This window comes from Carcharhinus amblyrhynchos, chromosome 22, assembly GCF_965287045.1.
Source record: "Carcharhinus amblyrhynchos chromosome 22, sCarAmb.v2.hapA, whole genome shotgun sequence".
Classification (NCBI taxonomy): Eukaryota; Metazoa; Chordata; class Chondrichthyes; order Carcharhiniformes; family Carcharhinidae; genus Carcharhinus; species Carcharhinus amblyrhynchos.
This window is the reverse complement of record NC_137345.1, coordinates 7,045,995-7,064,933: the sequence shown is the minus strand read 5'-3', so window position 1 is coordinate 7,064,933 and position 18,939 is coordinate 7,045,995. Positions and strand designations below refer to the sequence as shown.

Genomic DNA, 18,939 nt, shown 5'->3' with positions numbered 1-18,939 from the left:
CTCAAAAGCCACTTTCGAAAAAAGATTGTTCTTGGGATCTGAGTATTACTGGCACGGCTACATTTATTATCCATTCCTGAGGGCATTTAAGAATCAACCACATTGCTGTGTGGCTCTGAAGTCACATGTAGGCCAGACCGGATAAGGATGGCAGATTTCCCTCCCTAAAGGACATTAGTGAACCAGATGGGCTTTTACATAATGGTTTCATGGTCATCATTAGACTTTTAATCCCAGATTTTCATTGAATTGAAATTTCACCATCTGCCGTGGTGGGATTCGAACCCACAGAAAGAAAGGAAAGTGAGAAAAGAAGTATAATTCAGTGGGAATGAGAGACAACAGTTGGGATGTTGCTGAAACCTTTCTGTGATTTTAAACTGCTTGTTCCTTTTCTCTTCCCCGCTTAAAAAAAAATATTAATCGAGGACAAAAGAAGGATGAGGTCCAGCAGCAAGACTTCAGGTAACTAAGTAGCAGATTGAAAAGTAAGACATCAAAGGTTGTAATCTCTGGATTGCTCCCAGTGCCTCGTGCTAGTGAGTATAGGAATAGGGGGATTGGGTGGGTAAATGCATGGTTGAATAGATTCAAACGCGGGTCCCAAGAGCATTGCCCTGGGGCTCTGGATTATTAATCCAACGACAATACCATTACCCAACCATCTCCCTACAACTCCATGGATTGCTTGGCCATTTTAAAGGGCAATTAAGAGACCCATGTAGGCCAGACCAGCTAAAGATGGCAGATTTCCTCCCCTGAAGGACATTGGTGAACCAGATGGGTTTTTATGAGGATCTGGTAGTTTAACGGGAAAGAATGCTGTGGAGACAGCAAAGACCCCAGCCATCATCTGGAGCCTGCAGGGCTCCACGTCATTTCTTTTTTTTTGGGGAAGACAGGCACTTAACAAGACAGTCTCTGGCTTTCCTCGGGATCAAGGACCCCAGGACGGAAGCCACGTCTCCACAGAGCTACCAGCCAATCAGCTTCTCTGTACTCAGTGGTGCCATTGGGGAAGCAGTGGCTGATGCTGGTACAGCAACTACCCAAGGCATCATATTGAGGAGGGGCACAGGTGAGTGGTCAAGGGGAAGGAGGGTGGAGGTGGGAGCGGACGTATCCACCACCTGATTAAATGCTCTCTGTCGCCAAACAAGATTGTGCCCATGATTCCAGATGTATCAATGAATTGAACTTAAATCCCCCCCAGGTGCCATGTTGGGATTTGAACGCGTCTCTCCAGAGCATTAATTCAGCTTTGTTGGATGACAAGTCCAGTAACATAACCACGATGCTACCATTTTCCCCTGAGCAGTTCATGTTTTACTAACTGTTTTGTGGGCACTCTTTTCAACCATCAGATCATGTGCAATTGTGGGTAGCACACTTTATGAAGGGTGTCAAATTCTTGGAGAAGGGTGCAGGGCAGATTTATCAGAGTGATACTGGTTATCTGGAAAGACTGGGGCCAAGGAAGGTGTTGCCAAGCAGATAAACAACTGCAAGTCTTTCCAACACGTGCCAATGGCAGATGATGAGATCAGGAGAGATTTCTGGTTAGCCATGTGATGGAAAGAACCTGACCGTCAGAGGGGGTTTTCTCCGAGTGCTCTGGTTTGCCCCCAGTCTCCAAAGATATGTGGGTTAGGTGGATTGGCCATGCTAAATTGCCGCTTAGTGTCCAAAGATGTGTAGATTAGATGAATTGGACATGCTAAATTGCCCTTTAGTGTCCAAAGATGTGTAGGTTAGATGAATTAGCCATGGTAAGTTGCCCCTTAGTGTCCAAAGATGTATAGGTTGGGTGGATTGGCCATGCTAAATTAACCCTTAGTATTCAATGATGTGTAGGTGAGGTAGATTGGCCGGACTAAATTGCCCCTTAGAATCGGGGGATTAGCGGAGTAAATATGTGGGGTTACGGGGGAATAGGGCCTGGATGGGTTTGTTACTAGTGCAATCTCAATGGGCCAAATGGCCTCCTTCTGCACTTGTAGGGAATCTATTACCCATATGATCCTATCCATAACTCCTGACCACAACATGTGTGTAACAGTACGTGTTTCCAGAGCAACATGGACTCGCTGAGTAAACTATAATACACCATCACTTGATGGCCCTTTTAGCATTGGATATGTTTGAATACTTGGGCATGACGAGGTTGCTGTTAGATTGACGATCGTGCCAGCCTATCTCGTCTTGTGTCTGCACAGTAGAATACAATTGAAAAAAGAGTGTGAGAGGGACAGTGACTGAACGATCGTTGCATCCCCTGTGTCTAAACTGAGCCTCCCACTAACTCTGTCTCTGATGCCTGTCTAATAGAAACTCTCGATAGGATATGGAATCTCTCCACATCAGCAGGCAATGACTCCATCAATGTCACATGGAGTCACACCTTCCCGAGTGAACTGGCTGACTTTACGGTTGAATACATTCACAGTAAGCACCGTGCGATGTGGAGTTCTCAGCAGGTCAGGGGAGGGATGAGCTGGGAGGGAGGTGGTGGGAGTGGGACTGAGGTCAGGGGTCAGACGCCGAATGTCCACACAGGGGCTCTGGGATTGTCCACTTGTGTCCGCACCCACCAGCTTGTTGCATTCGTTGCAGTTATTTGAAGTTTAAGGTTCACTTCGAAATAGTCACTGATCTCCACCGCTGTAAGGGGATACAAGGGTTGCTGGGGAGGGGGGAGCGTTTGTGTCAGGAGTGGGGGGGATGGGGTCTTTGAGGAGGTAACAAGGAAGTTAGATAAAGGAGAACCAGTGGACGTGATTTATTTAGATTTCCAGAAGGCCTTTGACAAGGTGCCGCACAGGAGACGGTTAAATAAGTTAAGTGCCCCTGGTAATAAGGGTAAGACCCTGATATAATAGAGGATTGGCAGAAGGCAGAGAGTGGGGATAAAGGGGTCTTTTTCAGGATGGCAGCCGGTGACCAGTGGTGGGCCTCAGGGGTCAGTGCTGGGACCACAACTTTTCACAATTTACATTAACGATTTGGAGGAAGGAACTGAAGGTACTGTTGCGAAGTGTGCAGATGATTCAAAGATAGGGACAGGTAGTATCAGGGAAGCAAGGACTTTGACAGTGTAGGAGAGTTGGCAAAGAAGTGGCAGATGGAATACAATGTGGAAAAGTGTGAGGTTATGCACTTTGGAAGGAGGAATGGAGGCATGGACTATTTTTGAAATGGGAAAATGCTTAGGAAATCAGAAACACAGAGGGAATTATTGTTCAAGGTTCTCTTAAGGTTATCATGCAGGTTCAGTCAGCAGTTAGGAAGACAAATGCAATGTTAGCATTCATGTTCAGAGAACTAGAATACACGAGCAGGGATGTACTTCTGAGGCTGTATAAGGCTCTGATCAGACCCCATTTGGAGCATTGTGAGCAGTTTTGGGCCCTATATCTAAGGAAGGATGTGCTGGCCTTGCAAAAGGTCCAGAGGAGGTTATCAAGAATGATCCCTGGAATGAAGAGCTTGTCGTATGAGAAACAGTTGAGGACTTTGGGTCTGTACTCGTTGGAGTTTAGAAGGATGAGGGGGGATCTTATTGAAGCTTACAGGACACAGTGTGGCCTGGATAGAGTGGACATGGAGAGGATGTTTCCATTAGTAGGAAAAACTAGAGCCAGAGGGCACAACCTCAGGCTAAAGGGACGATCCTTTAAAACTGAGAGGAGGAGGAATTTCTTTAGCCAGAATGTGGTGAATCTGTGGAACTCTTTGCCACAGAAGGCTGTGGAGGCCGGGTCATTGAGTGTCTTTAAGACAGAGATAGATAGGTTCTTGATTAATAAGGGGATCAGGGGTTATGGGGAAAAGGCAGAAGAATGGGGATGAGAAAAGTTTCAGCCATGATTGAATGGTGGAGCAGACTCGATGGGCAGAGTGGCCTAATCCTGCTCCTACATCTTATCGTCTTATGGTGTAAGGAGCAGGGGGCTTGGTGTCAGGAGGGAGGATGTTGGTGACAGGAGGAAGCATGGGAGGGAAAGAGGGGAACATGGGGACAAGGGAACAACGGAGAAAGGGGATGGAGGGGGGTACAGGAGACACTGGGTGAGAGGGGGAAGATACAGAGGGGAGCTGGGGAAAGGCGACACGGAGAGAGGGTTGTTATGCTGGACAGCGAGGGTAATGCTGAGGCAAGGAAGGTTAGTGGTAAGGGTTATTAAAGGGAGGGAGGCTAGGGGAGGATGAGGGTCTGTAGGGAGGAAGTAATGGGAGGGACACTAGGGGAGGGTATAGTGAGGAGTGCAACAGAGTATTAGAAGGTTCTGAAGCTATCTACAAAGCCAACTGCTCCTCCCATTGCACCCGCAGCATTCCTGACACGGAGCACATGGGCCCAACACTCTACAATCCAAGTCCTCCTCCCAGGGGGGGTAAATGCCCAATTTACTCCCTCCCCCACAGTAGGACTTCCAGGTCCTTCAGCCTCATTTGGAATCCACCACCCAAGTATCTGATGGAAGGTCCACACCGAAATGGTCGGGGTGGGAGACCGAGAGTTGTGATGACCAGCACACAAATCTCTGGCTCACACAGATTTCAGTCAAATAATATCTGCCCAAAGCCTCAGTGTTGTTACGTCTCCCAGGCTGAGAAGGATTCCCCCCCACCCCCACATACTCCCCCCTCCATTTGACCACTAGAAGCAGAGGTGGGCCAACATGGCAGGGGTTAGGGCTATCTCACTCCAAATTCCACTGGGCATGAGTTGCCGCACTAATCCTTCCCTCGCTCGGCCCAAACATGGAGGCATTTCTCACTCCCCAGTGTGGGCAGCAGCCATGTCTATTGGGAGTCTAAATAACCTACCTCCTCTCCCACCCCACCCCAACCCTCTTCCCTGTCCAACTGAGGGCACAGGTACAATCTGCCCTCCAAATGGGCAGTGGGAAGACCACAACATGTCTGGTGTTTGGTAAGTTGAACAATGTCACCCTGGCCCAATAGATGTCACTCTCATGGTTTTGGGGCAGTGTAAAGGGAACTTGGTCCTGTCTCCAATCCATCTTATTCTTGACCTGGGCGGGGGGAACGGTTGACATGATGATTAGAGAGCTGGAACAGGTCTGAAACGTTCTAGATGTCCTGGGACTTGATTATTCAGCTCTGCTTAGACCACCTGAGCTTGTCTCCAAAACGTTGACCCAAGTTTCTTGTCTCCCTCGTGCACTCCCAACAGGTAACGGTACGGTGAAACAGACGCACGTAAAGGCGGGTCAGAGCGCTGTCCAGATCCTGGGTCTAACGCCCGGGACACTGTACAAAGTCAGAGTGTTTTCCACCCTGTTCAAAACAATAAGCAGCAACACTACTACCATTGAGACCAGCCCAGGTGAGGCTGGAGAGAACCTCCAGGCGCATGTCTGTATTCGCACTTCTGTCTCTTACCTGCGTCCGCCATTGAGATATACGTACGGTTGAATAGCCAATCTGGCTCGAGACAAACCAGCCACTAGTTTTCAAAGTGTGCATGTGCTTGCATTCTATTGGCTGTGCATGGCTGGTCAGTATTGCTTCTTACAGAAGGGATTATCTGCTATCTTCCAGCTTGATTTGATCGTCTAAAGTCAGGCTCCACTCAATGGGAGCAATGCAGGGGATCCCGCTCCGAGTTCAGCCCCCCCATTTGTGAATCAGTTAGACTTGTGAGTGGGATATCTACAGAGCAATGAACAAGGGACAATGAACAATGAATCTCTGTTTCAGCATCTCCCCCCCTTCCCCCGGAGTGTGGCTGTTAATTTGACTGTGGTGGTATCCTGACCTCTGTGCTTGAGATTCCTGCACGCCCACCCAGCACCTTAACCTCTGCACCTGGAGAGCCAGTTGCGAGTGTGTCCATGAGAGTAGCTCTTGGCATCTGGGCCACTTCAAGGGCATGTCATCTGCTGATAGCTTACCGAGAGACCCAACTCAAGGTGGAATGGGGCCCACCTTCTTTGCAAAGCTCACAAAGTAGACAGAGTTGGCCTTTCTTGGAAACATAGAATGGTTCAAGACAGCACAGGAGCAAGCCCTTCGTCCCTCCAAGCCTGGCACCGACCATGCTGCCCAACTGAACTAAAACCCCCTACCCTTCCAGGCACCATATCCCTCCATTCCCATCCTATTTATGTATTTGTCAAGATGCCCCTTACAACTCACTTCATATCCGCTTCCACTACCTCCCCGGCAGTGAGTTCCAGGCACCCACACACTCTCTGTTAAAAATTGCCTCGTACATCTCCTTTAAACCTTGCCCCTCACACATTAAACCTATGCCCCCTAGTAATTGACTCTTCCACCCTGGGAAAAAGCTTCTGACTATCCACTCTGTCCACGCTCCTCATAACCTTGTAGACTTCAATCAGGTCGTCCCTCAACTTCCATCATTCCAGCGAGAACAAACCAAGTTTCTCCAACCCCTCCTCATAGCCAATGCCCTCCATACCAGGCAACATCCTGGTAAATCTTTTCTGTACCCTCTCCAAAGCCTCCACGTCCTTCTGGCACTGTGATGACCAGAATTGAACACTATATTCCAAGCGTGGCCTCACGAAGGTTCTATAAAGCTGCAACATGAGTTGCCAATTTTTAAATTCAGTGTCCCAGCCCTTGAAGACAAGGATGCCATATGCCTTCTTGGCTACCTTCTCCACCTGGGTTGCCACTTTCAGTGACCTGTACACCCAGATCCTTCTGCCTATCAGTACTCTTAATGATTCTGCCATTTACTGAATGGAACAGAAGGGGGCCATTTGGCCCATCATGCCTGTGAAGTTCCATTGCCTTAAATTTAAAGTTTTAAATTTTAAGTTTTTTATTAGTGTCACAAGTAGGCTTACATTAACACGGTAATGAAATTACTGTGAAAATCCCCTAGTCACCGCACTCTGGCGCCTGTTCGGGTACACTGAGGGAGAATTTAGCATGACCAATCTGCCTAACCAGCACATCTTTCAGACTGTGGGAGGAAACCGGCACACGCGGAGGAAACCCACGCAGTCACGGGGAGAATGTGCAGACTCCACACAGACAGTGACCCAACCTGGGCTCCCCGGCGCTGTGAGGCAGCCGTGCTAACCACTGTGGAATGTGTCTCTTCAGACAATGATCCAATTCTCGTTTCACAGCTACAGTGGAAGCTGCCTCCATCAAACACTCAGGCAGTACGTTCCAGATCCTAACCATTCGCTGCGTAAGAATATTTTCCCCCCTGTTGACCTTGGTTCTTTTGCCAAACAGCTTAAATCAATGCCCTCTGCTTCCCGACTCTTTCTGCTCTAATGTAAAAGCTTTCTCCCTATCCACTCAGTCCAGAGTCCTCATGAGGTTCAGTTCACAAGTCTGCTTCATACAGACTTCAACTGGAACTAATAATCACCATCTATTCAGACCCAAAACTAGTGCGGTGACTTCACTAACAAACCCCGCAATAAACACTGTAAATATTATCCAAAGAAGCTTGGTTTCAGCCAGTTAAATCTGGATGAATATCTCTGCTTCTCAGTGATTGCACAATAGTAACAAAGCAGTCTGCCCCCCCAGACTGGGTTTGGATCGTTGGTCTGTGATCATTGCTTTATGTGGAGCAATGTTAGCGCTTCATGTTTCGTGTGTTATGCATGCGCTGTGAGATTGTGTGGTTACAGGTGGTATGTGCACATGTGTGTGTGTGTGTGTGTGTATGTGCACATGTGAGTGTATGAGTGCATGTGTGTTGAACATATGTGTGCATGTGTATTTGCATGTGTGCACGTCTGTGTGTGTGTTTGTGAGTGCATGTGTGTGAGCATGAGTGAGTGCATGTATGTAAGTCAGTGTAGATTGCGTGTATGGGTATGAGTGCATGTTTGTGTGTCCACACGTGTGTGCATGGCCGTGTGTGTGCATGCAAGTGAGCAAGTGTGTGTGCATGTTTGAGTGCATGCATGCATAATCTGTGTGTGTGTGTATATGTAAGTATGTAGGTATAGATGTGTGCTTGTATGTGGGTGTGAGTGCATGTTTATGTGTGTGCATATCTGTGTGTGCTTCTGAGCATGTGTGTGTACATGTTTGAGTGCGTGCTTGTGCATGTGCAATCTGTGCGTGTGTGTGTGAGTGCGTATGTGTGAGCGTGAGTGTGTATGTAAGTATATGTGTAGGTGTAGGTGTGTGTGCATGTGTGTGGGTGTAAGTGCATGTTTGTGTATGTACAACCGAGTATGTGTGTGTGCATGTTTGAGTGCGTGCATGTGTGTGTGTGCATTCTGTGTGTGTGTGTTTATGAGTGCGTGTGTGTGAGCATGAGTGAGTGCATATATGTGAGTACGCGTGTAGGTGTAGATGTGTGTATATGTTTGAATGCATGTATGTGTGTGTGTGCAGTCCATGCATATGTATGAGTGTGTGTGTGTGTGCTTAATGCCCCTGGAAACTTTTTTTTGGAGTCTTGAGTACACAGTTGATTTGAGGAGCTAATCCTGGAGGGATTCCTCTTGACTCAGTGTCTCTGGGTGGTTAATTAGCCATTTAGAGGTATTTTGTTTTACGATAAACATCTCCCCCTGATGTTGGATCTTTGTATTGCTGGGGTCAATTGTGTTCTGATTTATATGCTTGTTACCCCCATCTGATGGTTCAGATGGGCACTGCAGTTACGTCTTGCGTTCTGTATGTTATTAGCACTCAAGAGATTGAAGCATTTGTAGCATAATTAGGCTGAATTGAGTTAGTGCCTCAATTCGTTTTTGGCCTCTCACGCTATTTTTCCCGGCTCGTTCCTCTGATCGACGAGCGTGGCGAGGTGGAAGGTCGAGCCATGTATGTTTTCCAGAAGCAGTTGAATATAACACTTGGGACAAAGGGGATCAGAGGATACGGAGGGAAAGGTGGGATCAGGCCATTGAGTTGGATGGTCAGCCATGATCATAATGAATGGTGGTGGAGCAGGCTCGAAGGGCCAAATGGCCTTCTCCTGCTCCTATTAAACAATGTTTCTATGCACCGAGTTTTTGCTCGCGTCTCTGGAGAGGGCGTTGCACCTCCCAGCTCAGAAACCAGGCAGCACTGTACCCACGGCTGGGGAAGGTGCTGCGGAGTTGGCGTTAAGATGTGAGCTGGAGTGCGGAGGGACTGATGAATGGGGTTTTATGAAGGCAGATCAGCTGCTGAGACGCAGCAAAATGATTCTGGAAATGAGTGACACGAGACCGAATGGGAGGCAAAGCCAGTGAGCCATTCTCCAGGGATGCTGAAGCATCCGTCACCTTAGCGAAACCCTGTGAACTTCATCAATGAATTTCTACAGCGTGAATTTCCTCAGGCCCTTCCCAGCTCCTCCCATCATTGTTTCGAAGGAAGTTTTGGGGTAGGCGCAGTTTCCATCGACTGTCTGATCAAGTTAGTCCATGCCTGTGATAGTGTTGGATTTCACGCAAGTGAATTCCCTCAATGCTGTGGCTGCGGAGAGGGCGGAGTCCCACAGGAAACTCCCAACCTTTCTGTTTGAGGATTGTACCAACCACACACACAACTCAAAGCCAATTCGCCAACTCACCAACGGTTAAAAGTTCAATTTCTCTTTCGCAGTGATCTAAACCACTCTGGGCGCCGGTTTTTTTGTGTTATGCAGACTAACTGTGACTTGTAGAGTGGATAAATTATCTCAAAGTTACCATGTACCATGTTATAGAAATGAGTGGAATTCAGGACATGTGATTACAGTTACCAGTTGGGTAAGTGATTAAATATCAGGTTTAACTCGGAACCCTGACATCACAATTAATTTAACCAAAACCTTAATGCGGTAACTAATTTAACCTGAGTACTGATACAGTAATTAATTTAACCAGAACACTGACACAGTGACTAATTTAACCTGAACTGTAAAGCAGTAACTATTAATTTGATTTGGATCCAATTCCAACAACCTGTCCAGCCGAACATCTCAATCCAGGAATTGGGTCAGATTAAATTTCCTCTCAACCTTTATATCTTCTCAGCCAATGCTTCAGATTGATATTTATGATATTTGAGGACCTACTTGTAATTAGTCATCAGTGGCAGAAATCCCTTTGGCAAGATTCCTTTATTTACAATTCCAACAGCAGCAGCACACAGAGTGCTATCAGTCATCTTCGGGGGTGCCAGAGGAACTGACACACCCGGTTAAATACAAGGCAAAGACTCCCTGATTGGCACATTAATTGACTCCTTAACCAGGGAGTTCATACTCCAATAGGCCAGCCTCAATAGTCTGCAGTCATTACACTTTTGATTTTGGAGGACCCTCATGGTGTTGGAAGACCCCAAGTTATAGGAGGCACTCAGGCATTAGAGGACCCCTGTGATCTTGGTGGACCCCATGTTGTTGGAGGACCCCCACGGCATTGGAGAACTCCCATGGTGTTGGAGAACTCCCATGGCATTGGAAAACTCCCATGGCGTTGAAAAACTCCCATGGCGTTGGAGAACTCCCATGGCATTGGAGAACTCCCATGGTGTTGGAGGACCCCAGTCATGTTGGAGGACCTCAATTGTGTTGGAGGATCCCAAGGTGTCAGAGGCCCTCCTGGTGCTGATGCACCTTGTGGTGTTCGAGGACTCCATGATAATGGAACAGCTCTTTGGGATTTTGGAGTACAATATAAGTTATAGAGGAAGTTTATCCGCCTGGCAGCATCTACCATGGCAACGTGATACTGTAGATTGCCATTGTCAATTCCTCATCTCCACTTTGCCATGCTATGGGTTGGGGAGGTGGGGGAGTGCACAGAAGTCCTGAAGGTTTCTGGGACAGCGCCCTTGACCTACGTCTCAACATGTCTGACAACCAATTACAGGTCAGCGTGGGGAGTCAGCTGATCAAAATGGCATGGATTGGGAGTGGCCAGGAGAAACCAAAAGGTAGAATCAAATTAATTACAGAGCGGCAGAATGCAAAAGAGCAACAATTAAATAAATAAAAGGAGTATTTAGGTGGGAATTGAAGGAAACAAGACTTTGAAACTCTTTCAAACTCACCCAAGCATGGGGTTACGGGGATAGGGATTGTGGCTGGTGCAGACTCAATGGGCCAAATGGCCTCCTTCTGCACTGTAAGGATTCTAAAGAACAAAGAAGCTTGAGTTAAAAAGAAGAATGCATGTTAGTCTGTTGTTTCTTCAGGTGTTTAACAATGAAGCAGATTCTCCTTTATAAGGATGTCTCGCTATTATTCTCTTGCAGCTTTCACTAATAGTCACGTAGACATTGCGACGCAGGGCTGGTTCATTGGCCTGATGTGTGCTGTGGCACTGCTGGTACTCATTCTCCTGATCGTCTGTTTTATAAAGAGAAGTCGCGGAGGCAAATACCCAGGTAAGAGCTGAGTTTCAAGCTGGGATTGGGGGTGGGGAGGGTGCTGGCATTCCCAGTGGGAGGGAAGCAGACCCCCACTCAGAGTAACCCAAGTCTCTGTCAGCTCGAGTCCAACCCAGTCAGTCTCCCAAGTTTCAAATTTCCTGGGTTTTTAATTTAATCTCTCATGGGATGCGAGCGTCACTGACTGGGTCAACACTTGTTTTCCATCCCTAATTGCCCTTGAATTGAGTGTTTTGCCCACATTTCAGAGGGGCATTTAAGAGACAACCCCGTAGCTGTGGGTCTGGAGTCACATGTAGGCCAGACCGGGTAAGGACGGCAGATTTCCTTCCCCAAAGGACATTAGTGAACCGGTTGGGTTTTTACAACAATTGATATCACGGTCACCATTGACCAGTTTAATATTCCAGATTTTATTCATTGAATTCCCAGCTACGAGGGGAAAGAATTAATGGGAACCCGATGAGCAACTTTTTTACACAGAGGGTGGTATGTGTGTGGAATGAGCTGTGACGTGGAGATGCCGGTGTTGGACTGGGGTAAGCACATTAAGAAGTCTCACAACACCAGGTTAAAGCCCAACAGGTTTATTTGGTAGAAAACGCCACTAGCTTTCGGAGTACTGCTCCTTCATCAGGTGAGTGGGGAGTTCTGATCACAAACGGGACAGCTTACAGAATACTGATTAGAATGCCAGTCTTTACAGCTAATCAAGCCTTAAAGGTGCAGACAACGTGAGTGGAGATAGCATTAAGCACAGGTTAAAGAGATGTGTGTTGTCTCCAGACAGGACAGTAAGTGAGATGTTGCAAGCCCAGGCAAGTCATGGGGGTTACAGATACTGCAACATGAAGTGTCCCGGGATGTGTATGCTAGAAGGATTAGTATGCTAAATATGTGGGCTTTCGGGGATAGGGCCTGGGTGGGATTGATGTCAGTGCAGACCTGTTGGGCTGAATGGCCTCCTTCTGCACTGTAGGGATTCAATGATTCTATGACCCTCAAGTTAAATTACCGCCAGTCAGCTCTCCCCCCTTCAATGGGGAGAGCAGTCCATGGTCTCCTGGAATGATGGCAACTTTACCTTGTTTTCTGTGATGACCCCCAGCATCTACATGGGGTGAGATTGGGGGTGGGCAGGTTTAACGCCTGGTGCATAGCTGAGAGTTTCAATGGGACTGAGTTAAAGAGAGAGTGACGCCCTAAAACCTTTTACCTCATTTGCTTAGGCCTCCGTTTTGGGATTGGATCTCGGAATGATCAGAGAACAGGCAAGCTACAAATGTAAAGACCCACAGAGTGATTGCAGCACAGAAGGATTCCCTTCAGCCCATCACATCCATACTAACTCTCAGTTGTGCAACTCACAGTTGGTCCCCCTGCCCTGTCTTTTCCCCCATACCCTTGCAGTTAGTTTGCCTTCAGATAACAATCCAATTCCCTTTTGAAAACCATGATTGAATCTATCTCCACCACAGTCTCCAGGATCACTAACTTCCGAACCCAAACAGACCGCAATCAAGTAAAAATAGGCAACAACACCTCCTCCACGATCATCCTCAACACTGGTGCCCCACAAGGCTGTATCCTCAGGCCCTTACTATATTCTTTATACACCTATGACTGTGTGGCTAAATTCCCCTCCAACTCGATTTGCTGATGACACCACCGTAGTGCGTCGGACCTCAAACAATGATGAGACAGAGTACAGGAGTGAGATAGAGAATCTGGTGAACTGGTGCGGCAATAATAATCTCTCCCTCAATGTCAACAAAACGAAGGAGATAGTCATCGACTTCCGGGTGCGTAGTGGAGGACATGGTCCTGCCTACATCAATGGGGACGAAGTAGAAATGGTCGAAAGTTTCAAGTGTTTAGGTGTCCACATCACTAAAACCTATCCTGGTTCCTCCATGCTGACACTACAGTTAAGAAAGCCCACCAATACCGCTACTTACTCAGAAGACTGACTTACTCTAGATAGGCTGGGCGAATGGGCCAGGAAATGGCAAATGGAATTTAATGTTGGCAAGTGTGAGGTGGTCCACTTTGGTAGGAAGAATGGTAGGAAGGACTATTACTTACGGGGCGAAAAACTGCAGCAGGCGACGGTGCAGAGGGACCTCGGGGTCCTTGTGCATGAGTCGCAAAAACCCAGCTTGCAGGTGCAGCAGGTGGTCAGGAAGGCGAATGGGATGCTGGCCTTCATAGCGAAAGGGATTGAATATAAAAGTAGGGAGGTCTTGCTGCAGCTGTATAGGGCATTGGTGAGGCCGCAGCTGGAGTACTGTGTGCAGTTTTGGGCGCCACACCTGCGCAAAGATATTTTGGCCTTGGAGGGAGTGCAGAGGAGGTTTACTAGGCTGATACCGGAGTTGAGGGGGTTGAGCTATGAGGAGAGGCTGAATAAACTGGGCTTGTACTCGTTAGAGTTTAGAAGAATGAGGGGAGATCTCATTGAGACGTATAAGATGATGAATGGGATGGATAGGATAGAGGTGGAGAGACTCTTCCCACTCAAAAAAGACAGTAGGACTAGGGGGCACAGCCTCAAGATAAAAGGGGGGTGGTTTAGAACGGAGTTGAGGAGGAACTTCTTCACTCAAAGGGTGGTGAATCTCTGGAATTCTCTGCCCGTTGAAGTGGTGGAGGCTGCCTCGCTAAATATTTTTAAGACGTGGGTTGATGGGTTTTTGATAGGAGAGGGGATTAAGGGTTATGGGGAGAGGGCGGGAAAGTGGAACTGAGCAGCGACAGATCAGCCATGATCTTATTGAATGGCAGGGCAGGCTCGAAGGGCTGGATGGCCTACTCCTGCTCCTATTTCTTATGTTCTTATGTTCTTATTAAGACTAAGGAAATTTAGCGTGTCCATTACTACTCTCACCAACTTTTACAGATGCACTTAGAAAGCATTCTTTCTGGTTGTATCACAGTTTGGTATGGCTCCTACTCTGCCCAAGACTGCAATACACTACAAAGAGTCGTGCACAAAGCCCAGTCCATCACGCAAACCAGCCTCCCATCCATTGACTCTGTCTGTACTTCCTTGGAAAAGCAACCAGTATAATTATAATCACAGTGCCAGGGACCCCAGTTCGATTCCTGACTTGGGTCACTCTCTGTGCGGAGTCTGCACATTCTCCCTGAGTCTGCATGGGTTTCCTCCGGGGGCTTCGGTTTCCTCCACAGTCCCAAAGATATGCAGGTTGGGTGGATTGGCCATGCTAAATTGCCCCCTAGCATCAGGGGGACTGGCTATGGTAAATACATGGGGGCATGGGGATTGGGCCTGAGTGGGATTGTGGCCGGTGCAGACTCGATGGGCTGAATGACCTCCTTCTGCACTGTGGGGTTCTATGAGATAATGGCGGCGTCCCAAGTCCCACATTAAACAGAGTCGTGCAGAGGCTTTGACCAGGGTCCATTTGCCGAGCCCAATGGGGAGGAGAAGTTTTGGACAGGGATAGGGGTTGTGAGCATGAGATTACATAGTCAACAAACCGGTGCATGAAGGACATTGGACACCGGTGTTGGGATCCAGGTGTTCATGGGCAGCAACATCTGTGACCGAGCACCTCTCTTCAGGAGACCCCCTGCTCACCCCAAATGGGGAAGGGGGTAGAGAAAGAGCTCCATTAATAGGCTGTCCCACTCTCTCCTGACTGAGGAAGCACATTCTGTGGGATGGCAGCCAAAGAAATAAAAACTTTTAATTTTTAATAGGGAGACATCTTGCTGAAGCTTTTCATCTTCAGAGAATCCCTACAGTGCAGGAGAGGCCATTTGGCCCATCGAGCCTGCACCGACATCAGTCTCACTCAAGCTCTATCCCCATAATCCCATGTATTTACCCTGTTAATCCCATAAGACATAGGAGCAGTTTAGGCCACTCGGCCCATCGAGTCCGCTCCACCATTCAATCATGGTTGATATTTTTCTCATCCCCATTCTCCTGCCTTTTCCCCATAGCCCCTGATCAATCAAGAGCCGATCTGTCTCTGTCTTAAAGACACTGACATTAAGGAACAATTTACCATGGCCAGTCCACCTAACCCGCACATCTTTGGAGCGTGGGAGGAAACCGGAGCACCCGGAGGAAACCCACGCAGACATGGGGAGAACATGCAAACTCCACACTGACAGTGACCTGAGGCTGGAATTGAACCCTGGCCCCTGGTGCTGTGAGGCAGCAATGCTAACCGCTGTGCCACCGTGTATTGGGATGTCTTAAGATTGTAAGCAGTGCTGTTGAAATGCAACTTTGCCCTTTTCTTTACTATTCATAACATCGTAACCCCTTTTCCTTTTCTCTTCTTCTCGCAGTTAAGACCACAGAAGAAAATCGACCCTCACAGGATGACAACGGATACTTGTAGGTCCTTTCCTTTATTTAATTGTCTTTGTTTATATTGAAAGACTCTGTGGCCTCCTCCTCCTCCCACCACTTCCAGCAGCCTCCGGCATGGGTCTATCGTGCTACCCGGTACTTGCACCTCCCTCTGCGTGCCATGCATGTATCTCATGCGCACATGACAACACGGTCATCATCAAGGCAGCTTCACCAATCCAAAACAACCAGAGTCCATCCCTGTCGACAGGCACCGACCCCCAAGCTCATTTTGTAGGGTTCATTCCAACCCTGTCTGCCCGATCCTCAGAGACTACTCTGCTCGCTTGTCCCTGTGACCTCAGCGCCTCGAATCTGTGCCTCAAAACAATGGAACGCAGGATAAAGGACTTTGGGTGACAGTTGATTCGAGACATCGTAAATTACAGAAGCTACATTCATGTGTCTATCATTACCTTGTCTTACCACAGTCCATGCGATCCGATATAAAATTATTTACAAGTTTTGGAATGTCTCCATTCTGTTATGAGGGAGAGGTGCAGTGCGTGGGATAGCACGCTGCAGACTCACCCAATCACCCAGTTTTATGGACGGAAGCTTTTGTCCAGTCTCGTTCAGAGGTCCGTCTGCAAGCATTGGGTGGTGATTCAGTCACCTTACTGGCTATATCCTAAATCAGAACAGCGAGATCCATCAGTATCAGCCACTTTGTATATCTGCCACTTAACTAAACGTCATCCTTGTACTCATGGTCACTATAAAATGTCCAGCAAAGCATTTGGCAACTCTGAACTAAAAATAAATGAAGCCCCGTCACATTAACAGGGCGTGTAATCGGATTGTTAAAAGTGCCAATCTGTTCATTCTCAAAAAAGTGAAGTATGAATCTTCAAGCTGTTCTTTTGAAACATATTAGGATGTAATGTTTCAATGGACCTTGGGAATCAAGTCTAAATAGCGAGTCCAAGAGGTGTACAAACCTTCATCACTCTTTTCCCTGTAATTCTAACATGTAGCTTGAAACGGCGTGGCCCAGTCCCACATTGTCCACTGAGGGCTAATCTGTGCCTCGCACCATCTGTGAACCTTGACCCACACAGCATCGCAATCATCATAGGATTGTCACGGGGAAGAGGCATGACAGTCAAATAATGACTAAGATGGCACGGGCACTTTGCCCTCCCCCAGTGCTACAACTCTACGATCATGCTGTGGAGATGCCGGTGTTAGACTGGGGTGGGCACAGTAAGAAGTCTCACAACACCAGGTTAAAGTCCAACAGGTTTATTTGGAATTGCGAGCTGGAATCACCTGACGAAGGAGCGGTGCTCCGAAAGCTCGTGATTCCAAATAAACCTGTTGGACTTTAACCTGGTGCTGTGATACTTCTTACTGTGCCCACCCCAGTCCAACACCGGCATCTCCACATCATGATCGTAGAGTTGTAGCACTGGAGGAGGGCAAAGTGCCCATGCCATCTTAATTATTATTTGAGTATCATGCCTTTCTCCCCCTCCACAAATGTTCTCCTGCCCTTACTGCTGATTAGCCTGAGTCTATGTTTGAGACTAGGCTGAGATTGCTGGCTCCGAGCATCCCAACCTTTAACACATCCTGAGGCCAATCCTCACTCATTTTCACTGCCAGCCCCCCCCAGCCCCTGCCCTTTCCACTGCCACCATTTCCCCCTGTTGCCCCCTCCGATCCCCCCACAGGTCATGAACCCTGTATCAGTCACTGGACCTGTACTTATCCATTCATGTCTTCACATGATGGATTAACCATGTTAAATTGTCCCTTAGTGTCCAAAGATATGTAGGTTAGGTGGGTTGGCCATGCTAAATTGTCCCTTAGTGTCCACAGATGTGTGGATTAGTCATGGTAAATGCTTGGGACTATGGGGATAGAGCAGAGGATGGGTGGGCTACGATAAGATGCTCTTTTGGAGAGTTGGTGCAGACTCGATGGGCTAAATGGCCTCCTTCTGCACTGTAAGGATTGTATGTTCGAGATGCTGGATTTCGAGAATTCAAACATTACAACCATCAGGCAGTAGGAAGTACCATGGAAAATGATATCGTCCATTATTGTCCTTTGCCTCATTCCCCGTCTTGTGTCCTTTCTGATCTTTCTCAGATATTTCTCAAAAACTGGAGCTATAGCCAAGCCCCAAAAAATGATAGGAACAGAAAATTCCGTCTTCAAGCCTCCTTACTGGATTTTTCACCTTAGCGCAAACCTTTCCTGTGTTTGTCTTCTGTTTTCACGGAACCAGACAAGGGCCAGGTTTCTGATTCCGCAATCCCGACTCTGAAGAAAATGCCCTGGATGTTGTTGTTTTTGTTCTGGGGTGTGGTGACCGCAGGGATGGGCGTGCCATTGCCTGAAACAGTTAGGGCATAGCCACAGGGGCTGTCGGGTGCCAAGGAGAGCTCTTTAGAATGTCCAGCTTGGTATTGTGGCACATTACCCCAAGTGTAAAGAAAACAATAAATTCAAGAGCGGCTCTCACTCCTCACGGCCCCTCAGCCTCACAATCTCCTCACGCTCCATCGATGCCAACTCATGACACAATGTCCCCCACCTAATCTCTCATGACCTTTCATGTCCTCCATGCTAACCTATAACCCTCTACTTTATGCCCATGGCCTTGTATGCCAACCTATTGTCAACACATAGCAAACCATGATCCCCACCCACTGCCTTTGTAGCCTTGATACCAAACCTCTCACCATGGGCAGATCTCAGGAGCCATGCCAAAATAAAACAAAGTTCTAAGTGTCTATTGATGATTTCACTGTTTTTTAAAAACAATGCCCATTCGTCCAAAGAAAAGTATGTTTAAATTCCTTCAAGTACATAATTCTGTATGAGAACAAAACTTCATTCAAATATTTAATCCCTTATAAAAACAAACATTTGTATTCATAGCCTCCCATTTAAAACTAAATAACCACCTTGGAGCTGACAATCCAACTGTGAATTTACAGACTCCCCACTATGGCTATGATAGATTGTGGAATGAGTCATGCAGCACTAATCTTATAGTGATTGTCATCAGCTTTATGAAAAGCATCAGTACGGTGGAGAATTATATTGTCCATTATTGCCCATTGCCTCATTCCCCGTCTTGTGTCCTTTCTGACACAGAAAGCCACTGTAATTACAATTATCATTTTTTTTTTCACCTGTAGGCTAATCTTTTGAATTAAAGAGCTTGGGGATTTAAATGCCTTGACAGC

At 47.4% G+C, this 18,939-nt stretch overlaps 1 protein-coding gene across 5 annotated transcripts in view; it reads left to right on the top strand.

Moving 5' to 3' along the window:
- The window catches only part of nfasca (neurofascin homolog (chicken) a), a 272,340-nt gene that overhangs the window by 241,262 nt on the left and 12,139 nt on the right, over positions 1-18,939 (top strand). For all 5 annotated transcript variants that reach the window (XM_080209758.1, XM_080209761.1, XM_080209760.1 and 2 more), the window contains 4 exons: positions 2,329-2,445; positions 5,201-5,353; positions 11,212-11,343; positions 15,673-15,721. In XM_080209758.1, the coding sequence (XP_080065884.1) occupies positions 2,329-2,445; positions 5,201-5,353; positions 11,212-11,343; positions 15,673-15,721 (451 nt within the window). The remainder of the gene's footprint in view (positions 1-2,328; positions 2,446-5,200; positions 5,354-11,211; positions 11,344-15,672; positions 15,722-18,939) is intronic.